Here is a 17798-nt window from a genome sequence, read left to right as displayed (position 1 = left end):
TTTACTTTCCCTCTCATTTTCTAGATGTTCATTGATAGAGTATGACTGTGTTTAATGTGATTATTAAGTATAAAAACTAAAATGATGAATAATTTGAACTAATATAATAATTTCATCTAAAGTGTACATTAAGCACATATTACTGATTCAACACAATAGACAGTTAATTCAGCAGAGATTTGTGTTCACTTCTACTAATGGAAGTATGTGAGTGACTAAAGTTGTGGGCGTAATTGAGTCAAAGAGGGAGGGAGAAGAACATGCATATCTGGGTCCTTTTGCATATTTTAAAATATACTGTCAATGCCCCATCCTCATTTAAGCCACATTGTCTCTTAGCTAGTTGACTGCAATAGCTGTGTAATTTATCACTCTGCTTTCATACTTGCCCCTCACAAGACCTACTATACAGAGTAGCTGGGTGATCTGTCAAAATCTACATCAGATCTGGTGTAGTGGCTCATGTCTATAATCCCAGCACTTTGAGAGACCAAGGCACAACTATTGCTTGAGATCAGGAGTTCCGGAACAGCCTGGACAACATAGTAAGATCGTGTCTCTACAAAAAATAAAATAAAATAAATTAGCCAGGCATGGTGGTACGCACTTGTGGCCTCAGCAACTTGAGAGGCCGAGGCAGTAGGATTACTAGAGCCCAGGAGCTCGAGGCTGCAGTAATCAATGGAGTACAGTGAATTACCGTACTCCAGCCTGGGTGATAGAGCAAGATACTGTTTCTAAAAATAAAATAATAAAAAAATGTAAATCAGATCATATCACTCTCCACTTAAAACTCTCAATGGATTTCCAACACCTTCAGAATAAAATCCAAACTCCTTACCATGTCCTGTATCATCTAACCTCTGCCTATCTCTTCAAATGTATCTTGCAAAACTCTCCTCATACTATGTTCCAGTGAAACTGGCTGCCTATCTGCTCTTGTAATGAAGCTTGCTCCTGCTTCAGGGCTTTTTGTGCTTGCAGTTCCTTTTGCCTGGGATAATCATCCCTCTGCTGGTGTGATGGTTAATTTTATTTTATTTTTTTAAATTTCAATAGGTTTTTGGGGAACAGGTGGTGTTTGGTTACATGGATAAGCTGTTTAGTGGTGATTTCTGAGATTTTGGTGCACCCATCATCTGAGCAGTATATACTGTACCCAATGTGTAGAATGTGTAGTCTGTTATCCCTTGCCACCCGCTACCTTTTCCCCTGAGTCCCCAGAGTCAATTATATCATTCTTAGGCTTCTGCATCCTCATAGCTTAGCTCTCACTCATAAGTGAAAACATATGATATAATGTTTTCCACTCCTGAGTTACTTTACGTAGAATAATGGTCTCCAGCTCCATCCAGGTTGCTGAGAATGCCATTATTTTGTTCCCTTTTTATGGCTGAGTAGTGTATATATATAAAATATATAATTATTATATATAATATATACTGTATATAAAATTATATAAAATACTGTATATATACAGTATATTATATATTCTATATTATATATATACACAGTATATTTTTATGGCTCTCTCTCTCTATATATATATATATAACATTTTCTTTATTCACTCACTGATTGGTGGCCATTTGGGCTGGTTCCATATTTGTATAATTTGTGATTGCAAACTGTGCTGCAATGAACATGCCTATGCAAGTGTCTTTTTCATATAATGACTTCTTTTGCTCTGGGTAAATATCCAGGAGTGGGATTGCAGGACCAAATGATAGATCTACTTTTAGTTCTTTAAGGAATCTCCATACTGTTTTCCATAGCGGTTGTAGTAGTTTATATTCCCACCAGGAGTGTAAAAGTGTTCCCTTTTCACCACATCAAAGCCAATGTTTATTATGCTTTGATTTTTAAATTATGGCCATTCTTGAAGGAATAAGGTGGTATTTCATGGTGGTTTTGACTTGCATTTCCCTGAAAATTAGTGATGTTGAGAATTTTTTCACATGTTTGTTGGCCATTTGTATATCTTCTTTTGAGAATTGTTTATTCAGGTCCTTAGCTCACTTTTTGATGGGATTGCTTTTTTCTTGCTGATTTTAGTTCCTTGTAGATTCTGGATATTCGTCCCTTGTCACATGCATAGTTTGCGGATATTTTTTCCCAGTCCTTGGGTTGTCTGTTTACTCTGCTGATTATTTCTTTTCCTGTGCAGAAGCTTTTTAGTTTAATTAAGTCTCATCAATTTATCTTTGTTTGTGTTGTATTTGCCTTTGGGTTCTTGGTCATGAACTATTTGCATAGGCCAATATCTAGCAAAGTTTTTCCAATGTTATCTTCTAGAATGTTTATGGTTTCAGGTCTTAGATTTAAGTCTGTGATCCAACTTGAGTTCAGTTGATTTTTGTATACAGTGATAAATGAGGATCCAGTTTCATTCTTCTACATGTGGCTTGCCAATTATCCCAGCACCATTTGTTGAATAGGGTGTCTTTCCACACTTTATGTTTTTGTTTCAAAAATCAGTTAGCTGTAAGTATTTGGGCTTATTTCTGGGTTCTCTATTCTGTTCCATTGGTCTGTGTGCCTATTTTTATACCTGTACCATGTTGCTTTGGTGACTATAGCCTTGCAGTATAGTTTGAAGTCAGGTAATGTGATGCCTCCAGATTTGTTCTTTTTGCTTACTCTTGCATTGGCTAATGCGGGCTTTTATGGTTTTACATGAATTTTAGAATTGTTTTTTTCCAGTGCTGTGAAGAATGATGATGGTATTTTGATGGGAATTGCATTGAATTTGTCTATTGTTTTTGGCAGCATGGTCATTTTCACAATATTGATTATACTCATTCATGGGCATGGGATATGTTTCCATTTATTTCTGTTGTCTATGATTTCTTTCAGCAGTGTTTTGTAGTTTTCCTTGTAGAGGTCTTTCACGTCCTTGGTTAGGTATATTTCTAAGTTTTGTTTGTTTGTTTGTTTGTTTTCCACTATAGTAAAAGTAGTGGAGTTCTTGATTTAATTCTCAGCTTGGTTGCTGTTGGTGTATAGCACTGCTACTGATTTGTATACATTAATTTTCTAATCTGAAACTTTACTGAATTCATTGATCAGATCCAGGAGCTTTTTGGAAGAGTCTTTAGGGTTTTCTAAGTATATGATCACATTATCAGCAAACAGCAACAATTTGACTTCCTCTTTATTCATTTGGATGTCCTTTATTTCTTTCTCTTGTCTGATCACTCTAGGACTTCCAGTACTATGTTGAATAGAAGTGGTGAAAATGGGCATCTTCGTCTTGTTCCAGTTCTTAGGAGCAATGCTTTCAACTTTTCCCCATTCAGGATAATTTGGCTGTGGGTTTGTCATAGATGGCTTTTATTACCTTATTTCCCTTCTATGCTGATTTTGCTGAGGATTTTAATCATAAAGCGATGCTGGATTTTGTCAAACGCTTTTTCTGCGTCTATTGAGATGATCATGCGATTTTTGTTTTTAATTATGTTTATGTGGTGTATCACATTTATTGACTTACCTATGTTAAATCAACCCTGAATCCATGGTATGAAACCCACTTGATCATGATGGGTTATGTTTTTGATATGCTGTTGAATTTGGTTAGCTAATATTTTGTTGAGGATTTTTGCATCTATATTCATCAGGGATATTGGTCTGTAGTTTTCTTTTTTAGCTATGTTCTTTCCTCGTTTTTGGTATTAGGGTAATATTGGCTTCACAGAATAATTTAGGGAGGATTCCCTCTTTCTCTGTCTTTTGGAATAGTTTCAGTAGGAGTGGTACCAATTCTTCTTTGAATGTCTGATAGAATTCAGCTGTGAATCCATCTGGCCCTGGACTTTTTTGTTGGCAATTTTTTTATTACCATTTTAATCTGGCTGCCTGTTACTGGTCTCTTCAGAGTTCCCATTTCTTTCTGGTTTAATCTAGGAGAGTTGTATATTTCCAGGAATTTATCAATCTCCTCTAAGTTTTCAAGTTTGCGCCCATGAAGGTATCCTTAGTAGCCTTGAATGATCTTTTGTATTTCTATTATAGGTTGTAATATCTCCCTTTTTGTTTCAAATTTAGCTTATTTGGATCTTCTTTTCTTGGTTTATCTCACTAATTGTCTATCAATTGTATCTTTTCAAAGAACAAGCTTTTCGTTTCACTTATCTTTTGTATTCTCATTTTTTGTTTCAATTTCATTTAGTTCTGCTCTGATTTTTGTTATTTATTTTCTTCTGCTGGGTTTGGGTTTGGTCTGCTCTTGTTCCTCTAGTTCCTTGAGGTGTAAGCTTAGATTGTCCATTTGTGCTCTTTCAGACTTTTTGATGTAGACACTTAATGCTATGAACTTTCCTCTCAGCACTGCTTTTGCTGTATCCCAGAGCCTTTGATAGGGTGTGTTACTATTGTCATTCAGTTCAAAGAATTTTTAAAATTTCCATCTTGATTTCATTGTTGACTCAACAATCATTCATGAGTAAATTATTTAAATTCTATGTATTTGCATGGTTTTGAAGGTTCCCATTAAAGTTGACTTCCAATTGTATTCCACTGTGGTCTGAGAAAGTACTTGATATAATTTTGATTTTCTTAAATTTACTGAGACTTGTTTTGTGGCCTATCATATGGTCTATCTTGAATAATGTTCCATGTGCTTATGAATAGAATGTATATTTTGCAGTAGTTGGGTAGAATGTTCTGTAAATATCTGTTAAGTCTATTTGTTCTAGTGTATAGTTTAAGTCTATTGATTCTTTGCTATTTCTTTGTTGACTTTCTGTCTTGATGGCCTGTCTAGTGTTGTCAGTGGAGCAGTGATGTCCCCCACTATTATTGTGTTGCCCTCTATTTCATTTATCAAGTCTAATAGTAATTGTTTTATACATTTGTGGGCTCCAGTATTAGGCATATATATTTAGGCATATATATATATATATATATATATATATATATATTAGGCATATATATTAGGACTGTGATATTTTCCTGTTTAACTGTCCTTTTATCATTATATAATTTCCCTCTTTGTCTTTTTAAACTGTTGTTGCTTTAAAGTCTGTTTGTTTCTGTTATAAGAATAGCTAACCCTGCATATTTTTGGTGTCCATTTGCATTGGGTATCTTTTTTCACCCCTTTACCTTAAGTTTATGTCAGTCCTTAAGTGTTAGGTGAGTTGAGACAGCAGATACTTGGTTGGTAGATTTTTATTCATTCTGCCATTCTGTATATTTGAAGTGAAGGATTTAGGCCATTTACATTCAACATTAATATTGAGATGTGAGGTATCATTCTATTCATCATGCTAGATGTTGCATGAATGCCTTTTTTTATTGTTTTTGTTTTATAAGCCATGTGAGATTTATGCTTTAAGAAACTTCTATTTTGCTGTAATTTAAGGTTTTGTTTCATGATATTGAACTCCTTTTAACATTTCTTGTAGCTCTGCCTTGGTAGTGGCAAATTCTCTCAGTATTTGTCTAAAAAAGACTTTATCTTTCCCTCATTTATGAAGCTTTCTTTCGCTGGATACAAAATTCTTGGCTGGTAATTATTTTCTTCAAAGAGGCAAAAGACAGGACCCCAATCCCTTCTAGCTTGCAGGGTTTCTGCTGACAAATCTGATGTTAGTCTGATAGTTTTTCCTTCATAGGTTACCTGATGCTTTTGCCTCACAGCTCTTAAGATTCTCTCCTTTGTCTTGACTTTAGATAACCTAATGACTGTGTGCCTATATGATGATCTTTTTGCTATGAATTTCCTGGGTGTTCTTTGAGCTTCTTGTATTTGGATGTCTATATCTCTAGCAAGACCAGGGACATTTTCCTCGGTTTTTCCCCCAAATAAGTTTTCCAAACACTTAGATCTCTCTTCTTCCTCAGGAACACCAATTACTCTTAGGTTTCAGAATAACACAATTAACATAATCACACAACTTGTTAGATGTTTTGTTCATTATTTTTGAATCTTTTTTCTTTGTCTTTGTCAGATTGGGTTAATTCAAAAGCCTTTTCTTTGAGCTCTGATGCTCTTTCTTCTACTTCTTCAATTATATTGTTGTAACTTCCCAGTTTCTTTTGCATTTCTCTAAGTGTGTTTCATTTCCAGAAACTGTGGATGTTTTTTATTTATGCTGTCTATTTCTCTGGAGATATTTTCATCCATATCCTGTAATTTTTTTAAATATCTTTAAGTTATTTTTCATCTTTCTCTGGTCCCTCCTTGAACAGCTTAATAATTGACCTTCTAAATTCTTTTCTGGGCAATTCACAGGATTCTTCTTGGTTTAGATCCATTGCTTGTGGCCTAGTGTGGTCTTTGGGGGATGTTAAAGAACCTTGCTTTATCATATGATCAGAATTGTTTTTCTCGTTCCTTCTCATTTGGGTAGACTATGTCAGAGGAACATTCTGTGGCTCAAGGGCTGCTGTTCAGATTCTTTTCCTCCACTGGGTGATCCCTTGAGGTGGTATTCTCCTTATTTTTCTAAGGATAGGGTTTCCTGAGCACCAGACTGCAGTGATTGTTATTTGCTCTTCTGGGTCTAGCCACCCAGCAGAGCTACCAGACTCTGTGCTGGTACTTGGGAGTGTCTGCAAAGAGTCCTGTGATATGATCCGTCTTCAGTTCTCTCACTCATGGATACCAGCACCTGCTCCAGTGGAGGCAAGAGGGGAGTTGAAGTGGATTCTGTGAGGATCCTTGATTGTAGTTTTTTTTTATGGCCCTGGTTTTCTCAAATGCCATTTGTGCTAACAGTGAAGCTATTACGTGGACAAACTCAGGACCTCTGGTTAGCTAGGATGTCCCAGGCAGTGGAATTAGCTGTTGTTTTCTCCTTTCTTAGAGCAGGGTTGTTCTTTTATGTGTTGTTTTAATGGCTTGAGTTGGTTGGCCTCCAGCCAGGACGTGGGGCTTTCAAGAGAGCATCAGCTGTGGTAGTATAGTGGGGATTCAATCTTTCCCTAGGGTCACATGGATAAGTATTCTGGTTTCTCAGGCATTGGGCACGACATAGAGCTCCCAGGAAATTTTATCTTCAGCTACCATGGCATGTAGAGAAAGGCCATCAGGGCAGGTTAGGCATGTCTGAGCTCAGACTCTCCTTGTGTGGGGCTTGCTGTGGTTGCTGTGGGAAATGGGGCTGTGGTTCTCAGGCTAATGGAGTTATGTTCCCAGGAGGATTATGGCTGCCTCTGCTACATCATATAAGTCACGTGGGAAGTGGAGAAAAGCCAGCAGTGACAGACCTCACCCAACTCCCATGCAGCCAGCAAGGCCAGTCTCACTCTCACGGAGCCCCACCAACAGCACCTAGTCTATATCTAGGAAGCTGGTTTGCAGGGCTGACATCTTGCCTTGCTACAAGCGTCCCCACGGAGAAAGCAAGCAGGGCTTTCAGGCCTTGCCCCTCCCTGCCTGCCACAGCTTCTGTGCTCGTATCTATACTTCCCGTTCACCTCCCTGGATTATGTCCAAGAAAATTCATGCTCAGTTGAAATTATAACAAAGTTCAGTAGTTTCCTTCTCCCTGTGGCCCTTCCCCAAGGAACCCTTGAAATAAAGAGAGCCCTAGTGACAAGGAAATGGCTAGCCTGGGCTTCCCTGAAGACTGAGTGCCTACAGGGTTCTTCCCACTGCTTCCTCTACTTTTATATTTCTCTTGGCTCTCCAAATTTGTTTCAGCTCTAAGGTTAAATCCTTTTCCCATGATCAGAATTTTCAGATTCCCCAGTGAGGATGCGTGTTCAGAGGTGGACTTTTCCCCTCTCACACTTTGGGCACTCACAGGTTTTTGGCTGTCTCACGGAGTTTGCAGTGGCAAGATGCTTCTTTCAAAGAATCTGTGAATTCTTTCTGCTTTCCTGGTATGTTCCTGTGGTAGTTCTTAGAGCAAAAGTTCACGGTGTGAGTCTCCACATGTTGTTTTGTCCATCCAAGTGGGAGCTGCAAGTTGGTCCTGCCTCCTATGTGCGATTTCTTTGTCTGGTTTTAATTCTGATGGTTAATTTCATGTGTCAACTTGACTGAGTCATAGGGTGCCCAGATATTTGGTTAAACATTATTTCTAAGTGTCTTTGTGAGAGTGTTTCTGGGTGAGATTAGCATTTGAATCCGTAGACTGAGTAAAGCAGATTGTCTTCCCCAATGTGGGTGGGCTTCATCCAATCCTTTGAGGACCTGAATAGGGTAAAAATTCAGAGGAAGGGAGAATTTGTTCTCTCTGCCTGACTGCATGAGATAAGACATCAGTCTGTCCTTAGACTGGGACTTATGTGATCAGGTTTCCTGGTTTTCAGAACTTCGGACTCAAACTGAAACTTACACTTTTGGCTCTCAGGTTCTCAGGAGGCCTTTGGACTTGCAGTAGAACTTATACCATTGTTTCTCCCAGTGCTTACACTTTGGGCTCAAAGTAGAACTACACCACCACTTTTCCTGGGTCTCCAGCTTGCCGATGGCAGACAGTGGGACTTCTCAGCCTCCATAATTATGTGAGCTAATTCCTCAATGTAAATCACAATAATTTATATACATATATCTTACTGTTATTTTTCTATAGAGATCCCTACTGATAGTGATTCCAAAGAAACAGAATTTTAGGAATGAGTTTTCTGAATTGGTTCTGAAGTTTCTGGAATTGGCTCTTCAATCTTATTAGTTTTGATGATGCTAATGACACTGTATCAAGTAATAAAGAGTGACACTGTATCAAGTAATAAAGAGAGCACTGGTAATCTGTGGCATGATCTGGCAATGGAAATATGCAAAGTATCTTCAATAGATGCTCTTAATCAACCATTTATGAGAAGCAAGTAGCTGGGTGACTATATATGATAATTTTTAACATTTTTGAAAAACTAATGAATAAAATGAGGTTGGCTTGTAGCTTCTAACATGATTGAAAAAAGTGCTAAAAGAAAAGGATCAGTTCAGGAATTCCCAGCCAAAGTGCTGGATAAATGACCTGAAAGCTTCTATGTGTCTCCTAAAGGAGATGCTTCTTGCATGTAGCCACAGGACTGAGATTGCTGAAAACCACAGAATTTCATCTGTAAAGAGCTGAATTACAATGATAGTTGAACTCCCAGTCTTGCAGGGTATTTAGTGTTAAAATAAGGGCACTGATTTTGAAAGAATTGGATCCTATAAGTTAGGATGGGGATGTGTGGGAAGAACCTTATGAAGCCAGAGATACTGAGTGCCTAAATTCCAATTCATCTTCTTTGCCAGGAGAGGAGGCCTCCCTGCAACCAGTGGAAGCAGCTTACAACTGCCCGTGGTATTGGCCTCTCCAATCCTGTCTGAAGGGATCAACACTGCATTGCTTAAGGAAACTCAGACCACTATACAGGACAATGTTGATTCTCCTCTGGATCCACCCTCTTTGCTTCTAAGACCTATAATAGGAATCAAGCCCTAACAGATCCCTAAAAGTAAGGTACAAAGTGTGACCCATAAAGACGTGTACTACATTCCAAAAGAACTACTCAAATTTTCCAATTTATACAGCTAGAAATCTAGGGAACACATGTGGAAACAAATACTAATGTTGGAAAAAACATAAAGTTGAATCTGGTCAAATTTATTGATAGGGGCCTAGTAAGCAGAGATTCTGATTTTAATGTTGCAGCTCAGGGAGTTGGAAAACATTCTAACAATGTGGTTGGTTGGTTTGCTAAAACATGATGAAAAGGTGGCCCACAGTGAGTAAATTGGAAATGCTGGACCTGCCTTGGTTTAATGTTGAGGGGAGGATTCAAAGGCTTGAGGAGAATGGAAGGTTAGAATAGTTCTGCTCACTCACACTGGGAAGGAATAGAAAATGTACCTTTCACTAACACTGTGAGAAATACATTTGTAAAGAGAGCCCTCGTGACAAGGAAATTTGGAAAAGAAGTGTGTGGAAAGACCTCTCTGAATGGAAAAAAAATGTGTGAAGATATTTGTGTCTTGTGTGAATGCTCACTCATGTTTGATCACATGTCTTACTCCATTTGGGGCTGCTCTAACAAAATACCATGGACCGGGTACTTCTAAACAACAAATTTATTCTCATGGTTCTCGAGGCTTGGAGTTCCAAGATCAAGGTACCAAGAGCTTTAGTGCTGGTGCGGGCCTCTTTTATAGACAGTGCTTTCTTGCTGTGCCCTCTCATGGTGAAAGGGGCAAAGCAGCTCTCTGGAGCCTTATTATAAGGACACTAATCCCATTCATGAGGGTTCTACCACTTAACCACCTCCCCAAAGATCTCACCTCCTAATATCATCCCCTTGGGGATAGGGGCACACAAACATTCAGAAAATAGCACTATAGCAGAGAAGGATTTCAATAATCAAACAAACAGAATGACCTGTTTTATGATTACCAGTCAGTCTCTTTTCCCACCCACCCCAGTTACTGCCCAATGGGCTCATGAACAAAGTGGCCATGGTGGCAGGGATAGAGGTTACATGGCTCAGCAATATGGACTTTCACTCACCAAGGCTGACCTGCCTACTGCCATTCCTGACTACCCAATCTGCTAACAGCAGAGACCAACACTCAGCACGCGATATAGCACCATTCTCTGGGGTGATGAGCCATCAACCTGGTATCAGGTTGATTACATTGGAGTGCTTCTATGATGGAAGAGGCAGTGTTTTGTCCTTACTGGAATAGACACTTTGGATACAGATTTGTCTTCCCTGCATGCTACGCTTCTGCTAAAAGTACCATCCATGGACTTATAAAATGCCTTATCCACCATCATGATATTCCACACAGCATTACGCCTGATCAAGGAACTCCTTTCACAGAAAGAGAAGTGCTGCAATAGGCCCATGCTTGTGGAATTTACTGGTGTTACCATGTTCCCCATCATCCTGAAGCAGCTGGCTTGACAGAGTGGTGACATGGTCTTTTGAAGTGTCAGTTACAGTGCCAGTTAGGTGTCAATACCTTTCAGGGCTGGGGCAAGGTTTTCCCCAAAGCTGTATATGCTCTGAATCAGTGTCCAATAGATGATGCTGATTCTCTGTTAGGATTCACAGGTCCAGAAATGAAGGGGTAGAAACGGGAGTGGTACCACTCACCGTTACCCTAAGTGACCCACTAACAAAATGTTTTCTTCCTGTTCCTGCAACCTTGTGCTTTGCTAGCCTAGAGGTGTTAGTCCCAGAGAGAGGAATGCTTCCACCAGGAGACACAACAATGATTCCACTGAACTGGAAGTTAAGACTGCCACCCAGTACTTTGGAATCCTCATATCTCTGAATCAGCAGGACAAGAGGCAGGTGCAATGTTGGCTGGGATAACTGATCCAGATTACGAAGTGTATATTAGACTTAATAGTGCAATTTTGTTAGTGGGTAACTAAGGATAATGGTGAGTGCTGCCACTTCCATTTCCACCCCTTGAGTCCTGGGTGGAAATCCAGGGGTGGAAATGGGAGTGTAAACTGGTATAATAGACTTTTAGACTATTAAGTGTAAATTGGACTATTAGTACTCTGCAATGGAGGAAATAAAGAGTATGTTAAGAATACAAGAGGTGCCTTAGGGCATCTCTTAGTGTTACCATGCCTAGTGATTCGGTCAATGGAAAACCACAACAATTCAATTCAGGCAGGACTATTAATGACCCAGACTCTTCAGAACTGAAGATTTGGGTCACCACATCAGGTAAAAAAGCAGTACCAGCTGAGGTGTTTCCTAAGGGCAAAGGGAGTACAGAATGGATGGTGGGAGAAAGTAGCTATAAATACCAGCTATGACCATGTGACCAGTTACGGAAACAAGGTCTGTTATTGTTATCGGTGTTTCCTTCTTATTTTGTTATGAATACAATTGTATGTGTGTATCTCATATATCTTTGTTTTCTTCCTTCTCTTATTCCCTTATCATGTAATATAAGGTGTATTGACTTTACATCATAGTATTTAAGTGTTGTTAATTTTATATCATAGTATTTAAATTGTTTTTAACAAAATAGCAAGGAGAAAAGTAAACTCACTTAAGAATACCTATTCTTCTGTGGAAGGGGTTAGTATGTTTTCAGTTGAATGCATGATACTTGTATCATGTTAGGTAAAACTGTAACCTTGTTATTGTCTTTAAGTGGAGAGTATGGTTTAAGGAGATGTGTATGGGTGCCAAGTTGACAAGGGCTGGACTTGTGATAGTTAATTTTGTGTGTCAACTTTACCGGGTCATGGGGTACCTAGATATTTGGTTAAATATTATTTCTAGGTGTCTCTGTGAAGGTGTTTTTGGGTGAGATTATCATTCAAATCTAGACTGTGCAAAGCAGACTGTCTTCTCCAATGCAGGTGGGCCTCATCCAATCCTTTGAGGACCTGAACAGAACAAAAATGTAGAGGATGAGAGAATTTACTCTTGTCTAACTGCATGAGCTGGGACATCAGTTTTCTGCCATTGACTGCATGAGCTGGGACATCAGTTTTCTGCCATTAGACTGGGGCTTACACCATCAGCACTACTGGTTCTCAAACCATTTAATTCAGACTATAATTACATTACCAGCTTCCCTGATTCTCCAGCTTGCAGATGGAAGACCGTGGGACTTCTCAGGTTCCATAATCATTTGCTGATTCCTCATAATCTCTCTCTCTCTGTATGTATGTATACACACACACACACACACACACACACACACACACACACACACATAATTCTATTGGCTCTATTTATCTGGAGAACGCTGACTAATACACATGGCTAAATCCTTATCATTTAAGTCTTCAAATGGTATTTACTCAGAGAAGCCTTTCCTATTATTGCCTATCCTGGGAGCTGCAAATACCTCAAGGTTCCAGCGAATAGTCAGTAGCAAAGGTACCATGGTAAGTACCATTACCCAGATTCAACAATTATCAACACTGTGTCATTTTTGTTTCACCTATCTCTTCCACTAGCTTTTTACTTGATCATTTTAAACAAATCCCAAACACTGTGTCACTTCAAACCATAAATATTTCCATATGCATGAAGATTTTTAAAAATCATAACCACTATATTATTGCGCTAACAAAATTAACAGCAAGTCCTTAATATCATATAATACCAAGAACATAGGAAAATTTCCCCAGTTTCCATATATCTTAATAAATATTTGCCGAATAAATGATGAACAAATGAATATGTGTCTGAGAGTAAACTTTCTAAAGCCTTGAAATGTGAAACAAAATTATCCTTATTAGAAACATTAGGATGACATATCAGAAGAACTATGGTTTTCAAACTTTTTAATATATTCCCCATAACTCTGTAGGTTTTCAAAATTTAAAAAGTGGAGAATTAGTTCAGCAAGTACTGTTTTAGTCATGCAGACGAAACTTAAGAGTAAAATTCAGTATGGGATATTTACTAAAGAAAAAAGAAGATATGTCTTTGCACAGATCCTTATACAGTAACATTTATAGCAGATTGACTCATAATAACTAAACACTAGAAATAACCCAAATATTTATCAACTAGTGAATGGATAAACTTTGATACATTCATACAATGTAATGCTACTCAGCAATAAAAAAAGATGGATGAATCTTACAAACATTATGTTGAATAAAAGAAGCCAGATGCAAGAGTATATATTCTGTGATTCCAATTAAATAAAATTTGAGAGCAGACAAAACTAATTTATAGTGAAAAGCTATCAGAATAGTGGCTGTCTGTGGGGAGTAGGGTGGGGTGGGATTGACTGGAAATGAGGCATGACGGAACTTTCTGAGGTGATGGCAATTTTATTGGGGTTTCAGTTACACAGATGTGTACAGTTTTCAAAACACATAGAATTGTACACTTAAGATTATGCATGTGTTTGTACGTACATTTTACCAAAACAGAATAAAATATTTAGGTATATATCTTACTGATGTCAGCTATTTACTTTGAAATGCATCAGAAAAATAAGATGGCTTGATGAAAGATAGAGATATGCATATGCGGACAGATATGTGATAAAGCAACATAGAAAAATGTTAGCAGTAGAATCCAGTTTGGGGTATACAGGTGTTTACTATATAATTCTTCCAGCTTTGATATGTGTTTAAAATTTAGAAAAAATAAAATGTAGAGAAAAATCTCCATAGTGGTTTTCAGAAGATGGGAGGATAAAAAAGGGGCTAGTTTGAGAACATATATGACTTAGCCTTTCTGAGATACTTGCTGAGCTGCCTCTCTAGCTGCCTTTGGATGAACTGACCTCCACTTCCAGTTCTTGTGTAAACCGGTAGCTTTTTGGCCATATCAACAAGCATCTGCTTCTGGACCTCAGGTCTCTCTTCATTTTCATAGCGCTCCTTGTCTGTGTAGGACAAGTGGAACTGGAAGCAGGAGTGAAAGGTAAGACTTTATTATCTAAGGTTAATAGAAAAGATTAAAACCAACAACAATAACTACTTTAATAAAATTATTTGTTACCTACCCTTGAAGTTCAAGCACCACTTTGTCTTAAAATGTTCTCTGGATAATTATTTCAATAATCTGGCTTTTATCTCAATCATCAAAAGCATGAGATATGTGTATTGTTTTATAAAGAAAATCAAACAGAGAGATTAAGTAACTTGCCTAAAGTTGCACTCAATCAACTAACTAGTGGCAATGTTGGACTTCAAACTCAATTCATCTGATTTCAATACTTGTCCCTTTCCATTGATTCATAATATGATGCTGCATACAGATGTGTAACATATGTTTGCCAGGGTCATGTTGATAATTAACCATACTTATCAAGTTGCAAGAGTTTTCATAGATGACACTGATAACACCCTTGGAGAAGCTGGATGAGACTGCTTGTAACATTGTCTGCATATTCTAATCATGTAAATAGGTGGAAATTTAGATATTCTCACTATTGAATACTTTTTTAGTCCGGTATGGAGCTTGTTGCTGCAATGGTGCCATATTTTGCTAATCTTGCAAAATATATACCAATGATCTTCAAAAGTAATACGAATCTGAAAGCATTTATTCTATCTGTGCCAAAGGGTAGACTGAGATGAAAAAAAGGATATGGGGTCAGAATTTCTGGGTTTAAGTCTCATGTCTATCACTTAATAGAAAACCACTTTGCAAAATCAGACATTCTCAATCTGTTTCTTCGTCTGTAAAATAGAAGAAATAATACCTACTTCATAATATTGGTGCAGAAGTGCCAGACAATAATAGGTAAATAAAAATCTCCTTTAGAAGTCTAATTTTTGAATTGTTTAAAAATTTGACGTTACTGCTGGAGATTTTGTCACCACTAGGCCTGCCTTACAAGAGCTCCTGAAGGAAGCACTAAACATGGAAAGGAACAACTGGTACCAGCCACTGCAAAAACATGCCAAATTATAAACCCCATCAACTAATAGGCAAAATAACCAAGTAACATCATAATGACAGGATCAAATTCACACATAACAATATTAACCTTAAATATAAATGGGCTAAATGCCCCAATTAAAAGACAAAGACTGGCAAACTGGATAAAAAGTCAAGACCCATCAGTGTGCTGTATTCAGGAGACCCATCTCACGTGCAGAGACACATATAGGCTCAAAATAAAGGGATGGAGGAAGATCTACCAAGCACATGGAAAGCAAAAAAACAAAAACAAAAACAAAAACAAAAAAAAGGAGGGGTTGCAATCCTAGTCTCTGATAAAACAGACTTTATCTGTTTTTTCTTTAACCAACAAAGATCAAAAGAGACAAAGAAGTCCATTACATAATGGTAAAGGGATCAATTCAACAAAAAGAGCTAACTATCCTAAATATATATATACACCCAATACAGGAGCACCCAGATTCATAAAGCAAGTCCTGAGAGACCTAAAAAGAGACTAAGACTCCACACAATAATAATGGGAGACTTTAACACCCCACTGTCAACATTAGACAGATCAATGAGACAGAAAGTTAACAAGGATATCCAGAACTTGAACTGAGCTCTGCACCTAGCAGACCTAATAGACATCTACAGAACTCTCCACCCCAAATCAACAGAATATACATTCTTCTCAGCAGCACATTGCACTTATTCCAAAATGGACCACATAGTTGGAAGTAAAGCACTCCTCAAAGGTAAAAGAACAGAAATCATAACAAACTGTCTCTCCGACCACAGTGAAATCATATTAGAACTCAGGATTAAGAAACTCACTCAAAACCACACAACTGCATGGAAACTAAACAACCTCCTCCTGAATGACTAAACAACCTGCTCCTGAATGACTACTGGGTAAATAACTAAATGAAGGCAGAAATAAAGATGTTATTGGAAACCAATGAGAACAAAGATACAACATACCAGAATCTCTGGGACACATTTAAAGCAGTGTGTATAGGGAAATTTAGAGCACTTAAATGCCCACAAGAGAAAGAAGGAAAGATCTAAAATAGACACCCTGACATCACAATTGAAAGAACTAGAGAAACAAGAGCAAACAAACTCAAAAGCTAGCAGAAGTCGAGAAATAACTAAGATAAGAGCAGAACTGAAGGAGACAGAGATACAAAATACCCTTCCAAAAAATCAATGAATCCAGGAGCTGGTTTTTTTTTTTGAAAAGATCAACAAAAGTGATAGACTGCTAGAATGCTAGCAAGACTAATAAAGAAGAAAAGAGACACAATAAAAAATGATAAAGGGGATATCACCACTGATCCAACAGAAACACAAACTACCATCAGAATATACTACAAACACCTCCACAAAAATAAACTAGAAAATCTAGAAGAAATGGATAAATTCCTGGACATATACATCCTCCCAAGACCAAACCAGGAAGAATCTCTGAATAGACCAATAACAGGCTCTGAAATTGAGGCAATAATTAATAGCCTACCAACCAAAAAAAGTCCAGGACCAGACAGATTCATAGCCAAATTTTACCAGAGGTACAAAGGGGAGCTGATACCATTCCTTCTGAAACTATTCCAATCAATAGAAAAAGAGGGAATCCTCCCTAACTCATTCTATGAGACCAGCATAATCGTGATACCAAAGGCTGGCAGAGACACAACAAAAAAAGAGAATTTTAGACGAATATCCCTGATGAACATCGATGTGAAAATCCTCAATAAAATACTGGCGAACCGAATCCAGCAGCACATCAAAAAGCTTATTCACCAAGATCAAGTTGGCTACATTCCTGGGATGCAGGGCTGGTTCAACAAATGCAAATGAATAAACGTAATCCATCATATAAACAGAACCAAAGACAAAAACCACATGATTATCTCAATAGATTCAGAAAAGACCTCCAACAAAATTCAACAGTCCTTCATGCTAAAACACTCAATAAACTAGGTATTGATGGAACATATCTCAAAATAATAAGAGCTATTTATGACAAACCCACAGTCAGTATCATACTCAATGGGCAAAAACTAGAAGCAATCCCTTTGAAAACTGGCACAAGACAGGGATGCCCTCTCTCACCACTCCTATTCAACATCGTATTGGAAGTTCAGGCTAGGGCAATCAGGCAAGAGAAAGAAATAAAGGGTATTAAATTAGGAAAACAGGAAGTCAAATTGTCCCTGTTTGCAGATGACATGATTGTATATTTAGAAAACCGCATCAACTCAGCCCAAAATCTCCATTTAAGTTGATAAGCAACTTCAACAAAGTCTCAGGATACAAAATCAATGTGCAAATCACAAGCATTCTTATACACCAATAACAGACAAATAGAGAGCCAAATCATGAGTGAACTCCCATTCACAATTGCTACAAAGAGAATAAAATACCTAGAAATCTTAATCTAGTCTACCATTGATGGACGTTTGGGTTTTTTCCAAGTCTTTGCTATTGTGAATGGTGCTGCAATAAACATACATGTGCAT

The 17798-nt window shown here is 37.8% G+C and overlaps 1 protein-coding gene across 2 annotated transcripts in view; it reads right to left on the bottom strand.

Annotated features, from left to right (window-relative positions):
* The window catches only part of ZDHHC15 (zinc finger, DHHC-type containing 15), a 174017-nt gene that overhangs the window by 82981 nt on the left and 73238 nt on the right, over nt 1–17798 (bottom strand). For both annotated transcript variants that reach the window (XM_011962253.1, XM_011962254.1), the window contains one exon: nt 14168–14288. In XM_011962253.1, the coding sequence (XP_011817643.1) occupies nt 14168–14288 (121 nt within the window). The remainder of the gene's footprint in view (nt 1–14167; nt 14289–17798) is intronic.

The sequence above is a fragment of the Colobus angolensis genome, unplaced genomic scaffold (genome assembly GCF_000951035.1).
Source record: "Colobus angolensis palliatus isolate OR3802 unplaced genomic scaffold, Cang.pa_1.0 Scaffold589, whole genome shotgun sequence".
NCBI classification, from domain to species: Eukaryota; Metazoa; Chordata; class Mammalia; order Primates; family Cercopithecidae; genus Colobus; species Colobus angolensis.
This window is presented reverse-complemented; position numbering and strand designations above follow the sequence as displayed.